The sequence below is a fragment of the Nuphar pumila genome, chromosome 15, assembly GCF_984573655.1.
Source record: "Nuphar pumila chromosome 15, dmNupPumi1.hap1.1, whole genome shotgun sequence".
Taxonomy (NCBI): Eukaryota; Viridiplantae; Streptophyta; class Magnoliopsida; order Nymphaeales; family Nymphaeaceae; genus Nuphar; species Nuphar pumila.
The window spans coordinates 9,672,710-9,678,363 of record NC_143263.1 but is presented as its reverse complement, the minus strand read 5'-3'; the positions used below and the strand labels follow the sequence as shown (position 1 = coordinate 9,678,363).

At 37.7% G+C, this 5,654-nt stretch overlaps 1 protein-coding gene across 4 annotated transcripts; it reads left to right on the top strand.

Annotated features, from left to right (window-relative positions):
- Positions 1-521: 521 nt before the first annotated feature.
- Positions 522-4,452, top strand: LOC149814424 (protein phosphatase EYA-like). Of its 4 annotated transcripts, none has more exons than XM_089989400.1 (5): positions 522-1,089; positions 1,199-1,231; positions 2,748-3,044; positions 3,153-3,363; positions 4,016-4,452. In XM_089989400.1, exons 1-5 carry the CDS (start codon positions 1,066-1,068, stop codon positions 4,093-4,095), a joined length of 645 nt encoding a protein of 214 aa, XP_089845526.1. In that variant the 5' UTR covers positions 522-1,065; the 3' UTR covers positions 4,096-4,452. The 4 variants fall into 4 exon arrangements, with proteins under 4 accessions (XP_089845526.1, XP_089845529.1, XP_089845528.1 ...); XM_089989403.1 differs by having other exon boundaries at positions 3,153-3,320; positions 4,016-4,127; XM_089989402.1 differs by lacking the exon at positions 1,199-1,231 and having other exon boundaries at positions 2,722-3,044.
- Positions 4,453-5,654: the final 1,202 nt, after the last annotated feature.

The window sequence follows — 5,654 nt, the reverse complement described above, 5'->3', positions numbered from 1 at the left end:
TCAAAACATTACTGAGTTCTACCAAGTTGATCCATTAGATTTGGATTTTTGGGTAAAATCAGAAATAGTCATTACCCAAATCCAAATCCAGTCAACTTTTTTTTTTCTTTGGGTGTGTCAAACATTATTGTACATGTACTTGGGATGGGACCATAGTTACCGGAGGTGCCTCACCGGTGAAGGGGGGTGGGTGGGTTGGAAGTGTGCTTCCTAAGTGGCACAGTACCACACTTCTTTTAGAGGAAGCATGGGAAACTCGCTTCTCATATACGGGAAGCGTGCTTTTCAATAGCTTCTCAAATTGCTTTCCTCTTGCATCTCCTTCATTTCTCACCCGTTTTTTCATTGCTTTCTCTATTACTTTTTGTGATTTTTATGTTATTATTTATTTTTTCACTCTTTCTCTCTCGTTTCCTTTAGGGTATGTTTGATGCGCCGTTCTCAGCGTGATTCAGACGAAAATTACCCAAAGTACGACGATTTTCAACAAACGTTGGACGCGGCGGATGACGTTCCGCGCATTCGCCGCGTTCTTATACGTATGTTATTTTCGTTCCACCCTCCCCCCTGTTACAAAAATAACAGGAACGAAAGGAACGAAAATTTCTCGACGGGCGTGCCGAACCATATCGCACGCCCGACACTCTCTCTCGGAGCTGTCTCTCCCTCGCCTGTGTAGCGGCCAGAGGGGCAGCGGTGGAGGGCGGCAGTGATGTTTCCGGCGGATATCGGTTGGCCCCGACGATGGTGCCGATCGCCGATTCGTCCTCCGCCATCACATCCTCTGCCGATTCGTCCAGCACCGCTCGCCGCTCCGCTGCTCGCAGGCCAGTGAAGAACGAGCGTTGCATCATTAAGATCCTTAAGTCTATGAAGAAGAAGAAGGTAAGGATTAGCGAACGCCGGGAGCAACGCCACAGCGAAGGAGGACAGCTTCGCGGATATCATCGATGGAGCCCTAGAGAAGGGATTCGTAGAGAATGATCCGCCCGGTGGTAACCGTGGATCCGATCTCCGACGCAGCTTCCGTTTTTGTAGAAATTGGGTGTTCAAGCTTAAGAAGAAATGGCTCAAATCTCGCTGCCAGAGGTAAAATTTCTAAGTAATTTCGACCACCCAACTTCGTTTTTTGGTTGATTAGTTCATTATTGAGTCTCTCTCAATCGATGACATCTAAGAAAGCTCTGTTTCTATTTAGGTTGAGAAGATGAATAAAGATGGGAAAGACATGGTTAATTCTTGCTCTTTCTTTTCCCTTTTTTATTATCTCTTGTTTTTTTTTTCTGAATGATGGTTCGTGGTCTTCATGTTGGAAATTACATACTTTTATCTGATATTTTAGATGAGAATTTATGGGGGGTGTGATATTGGTTTTGATCTTGGATTTTGATTATTGAAGTTTCTGTCTCATAGATGGATGCATCGGCATAGAAGTAGCTATCATAGTTAGGACTTGGGATTTTTTTTTGTTGGGATTTTGCTATTTGTCCTTTAATAGAAGATGCCCTCTTGATAATGGTTGAACCAATAATATGCTTTGATGATGGTCATGTTGTTGGTCAGTATGGAACTATCGACTGTTTCTCAGTTTCATTTATTTTTATTTAATCTTTTTTACTTTTTTTTACCCTTTTCCTCACTCATTCTACCTTCTAATTGTGAATTATATGTTGTTTTACTTCTGGGTTTTGTCTGAGTGGGTCTGTTGTGTGTCGCTTCAGTTGGTGTCTTTTATAATTTTCCTTTTGGTTTGATTTTATGGTTGTTTTCATTTTTCACTTTTGATTTGAAAGTTTGTTGCTATCGAAATTATTTTAGATAAGCTTTAGCTGTGAATAGAATTAATATAATATTTGAGGTTATTTTCTATACTAGATGCCTGAACGTTGGGTTATTGTACAGAGTCATCAACAATTGCCAATTTTTATTGTGTACAAAGAAGCTTTTGTTAAAGGTGTTGTTTGTGATTCCAACAGAAGGATTACTAGCATCTGAATGTATATATTGCTTAAATTTTTGTGGTTGCAATTCTAAATGTCTTCTTTATGCAGAATAGATTATCATGTGAAGGATGAAAGAGCGCCGGTTGTGATATGTCCATGTGATCCTTGAATTTTAAAATTGCGTAGATCGTCTTTTATTTTAGGTTTCAAGGTTGGTATTTCCTAATGTTGTCAGACTCGTATGGACCCTGATCCATTCAGTGAATTGGCCGATTAGGATTCTGAACTGAATCAGGCTGAGTAGGCCAATTTTTAACCAGCAGATGATATATGTCAGGAAAACATTAAAAATATTAAGAATATTAGTAAATTATTTTAAACAATTTTTAAACTTTATTTTAAAATAATCTGAATCATCTCACTTTCATATCAATTTTTTGCCGGTATGATACAAATTGGCCTATTTAGGCAGATTCGCAATGACACTGTCAACATTGGTTTTTCCATCTAGCAGGATAGGAAGATTACCATTTCTATTAATTGTGTTCATGTTTATAGTTGATGTTGACCATCTGGAACTTAGCTCAAGGACATCTAGTTTTAGTGTATCTGATTCTGGCATGAGACGGTTTTGCATCAAAGTGACTATCTCGTTTGATCTGCTAATAGTGATGGAATACTATGCAGGTTAAGTATCTATGGGGATTTATTGCATGATTCTTTTAAATATGTTGAAGCCTGATTTCATCTTTTCCTAGATCTGATCCTGATTTTATAGTGTACATTGGCGCATCCTTGTTGTAGGGCATGCACGAGCATATAGCTGAGGCACACTGCAGTAAAGAGCAATACTCTCTTCCTTGTCATGGTCTAAATGGTAGCAGATGTTCTTCTATGAAGATGAATGGTTTGGTGGATCATAAAATGACTGTGTACGTATGGGACATGGATGAGACTCTTATATTACTCATGTCTTTGTTGAATGGGACATATGGAGAGGCTTTTAATGGTTCAAAAGACATTAAGAAAGGAAGAGAACTTGGTAAATGTTGGGCAAAGCACATTCTTCAAGTCTGTGATAGTCTCTTCATTTATCAGCAGGTAAATTGTTTTTTCCTTGTTTATGTAATTATTTCTTTGAGGTTTCTATAAACAAGTTCTTATTTTATATGAATTAGTTCATGAGGTTTTTGACAAGTGCTGAAGCAGATGGAGGACTCTGATGAGCCGTATCTTGATTGTTTGAGTGAGTATGATGATGGTAAGGATTTGTCAGGTTATGATTTCAACAAGGACGACCTTGGTGGTTCTTATGATGATGCCAACAAAAGGAAGCTCGCGTACCGATACCGTGTTATAGTTATTAGATATGCTCAGGTACCAATAGAGAACTACTCTTTTACATGGCCATTTGTGTTCTGTAAGTCATGCTTGTCTTGCAAAATGAATTTGTTTCCTTTATTGACACTAAGTTGCTGTGCTTGTCATGGTATGTTTTCCTCTAGTTAGTTTTGCCTACTTTTGTTTTAGTTTTTTTGTACCTTGCACCACACAGCTATATATGTTTGTCAGTTTGGACGTAGTTACAGAACTATATCATGTATTCAGGTTGCCTTCATCATGCATATATCCTTAATCTAGGAAGCAGGGCAAGCCGATACCCAGCATAGGCTGTGGGGGCGATGGTCCTAGCATCGGAGTTTTATGCCAATGGGTCAACAGGCTGACCCAGTGAGACCGAGTCTTCGATCCTAGATTTAGTTTCTTCAAGTAATAAATCAAAAAATCTATCAAGTATCATCCAGGTTAGTGTCCTTAAATTCAGATGCAAGTCCCATGCTACTTGAAAGTCACTTCAAAAGCAACCTTGGAATGATGAAAAAAATGAAATAATGTTCATTTTCTGTAATGTGAACAAAAAAGAAAGAACATGTCTTAAGCAGTGAGCAGTGAGCGTGGAATCTTTGAAGACTTCTGATGTAATAAAAGCTCTAATAAGCTTGTATTTTGGGCAAATGTTCCAGTTTCATGTTTGATTTATATACTTTTTCCTTTTGTTCCCCCGTTTACAGTGCTTGTGATGTGGGGAAGGCTCAATACTTCTCATGGATCAGAGCCCGTTTCAACAATCCAAACAACCGGTTTTGTGTGATTAGAGACGGGCGTGAAGAATGTAAAGCTGCTGAGGCCATGAACTGGCCTTTTGTTGAAATTGATTTGCGGCCGACTGGCGACCTCCGGTTCCCTGGTCTATCTATGAGAACCATCAAGCTCTATATTGAAGTAGCATATGGAGTCTTCGAGGCTGAGAACAATGACTGATGGTGTTATATTTAGCCTTTCATGTAAATATAATCTCAAAATCTAGTGTATCTTCAATCCTTGAAACAGGAAAATTCTGATTCCCCATCTGGTTTTTTTCCTAGAGTAAGAAAAGCTTTGTACACCATCCAAAAAATGTATCATGTTCTTACACTGTATCTAGTAAGGATTCAACTTTCTGTTATCAGAATAGGACTTCCTGCTAGCCTGCTTTATCTCCGGCCATGTTTCGGCAAAAGTCACTTTCAAAAGCAACCTTGGAATGCTGAAAAAAATGAAATAATGTGAATAAAAAAAAAAGTACACGTCCTGAGCAGTGAGCACAGAATCGTTGAATTTTACACCATCCAAAAAATGTATAATGTTCTTACACTGTATCTAGTAAGGATTCAACTTCCTATTATTAGAATAGGACTTCTTGCTTGCTGGGTTTATCTCTGGCCATGTTCCGGCGAAAGTCCCTTCCAAAAGCAACCTTGGAATGATGAAAAAAAATGAAATAACGTTCATTTTCTATAATGTGAACAAAAAAGAACATGTCCCAAGCAGTGAGCACAGAATCTTTGAAAACTTGAAGTAATAAAATCTCTAATAATAGCCTGTTGAATAAGAAATAATATGTGCTTGTTAGCCAAAAGCACTTGGAACAGATGGATTTGACCATAGAATGCCTCGATATATGAAATAATTTATAAACAGAACACTCCAGCACAGAAGCCATTCTTTTCTCATGGTTAGTTATGCAGTGCTGCCATCAATAAATTCAGGAGTTTAAATACTCAAATCAATGTGTATGCGGGTTTGAAATTCATTTTGTATACGCAACAGCTAACAAAGTTGCCCAATTTCTAATGAATTTGGATGCCTGAGTTCCTTATTTTTGATGATATCAAAATTTCCAAGCCATTGTGTCAACCGTTGAACAAATTGGTAATTCATAAATGTTGACCTTGTAAAAATCTTCTTCACTTATTTTTTTGATAAATGAGCACAATGCAGAATAGTTTTTGGAAAACCATATTTGGGGCAAAAAATCAATTTGATATCCATATCCGGGTCAAAAATCCATATTCGAGACAAAATCCAATCAAACATCTACATTCGTGGCAAATATCAAATTCAAGATCCATATTCGGGGCAAAAATCCAATTCAAGATTCATATTCAAGGCAAAAATCCAATTTGAGATTCATATCCAAAGCAAAAATTCATATTCGGAGCAAAAATCTCATTCGAGATCTATATTTGGGGCAAAAATCTAATTTGAGATCCATATTAGAGGCAAAAATCCAATTTGAGATCCATATTTGGGGCATAAATCTCATTCGAGATCCATCCAATTTTAAATTCATATTCTGGGCAAAAATTAATGATTTTAGATACAATTGCA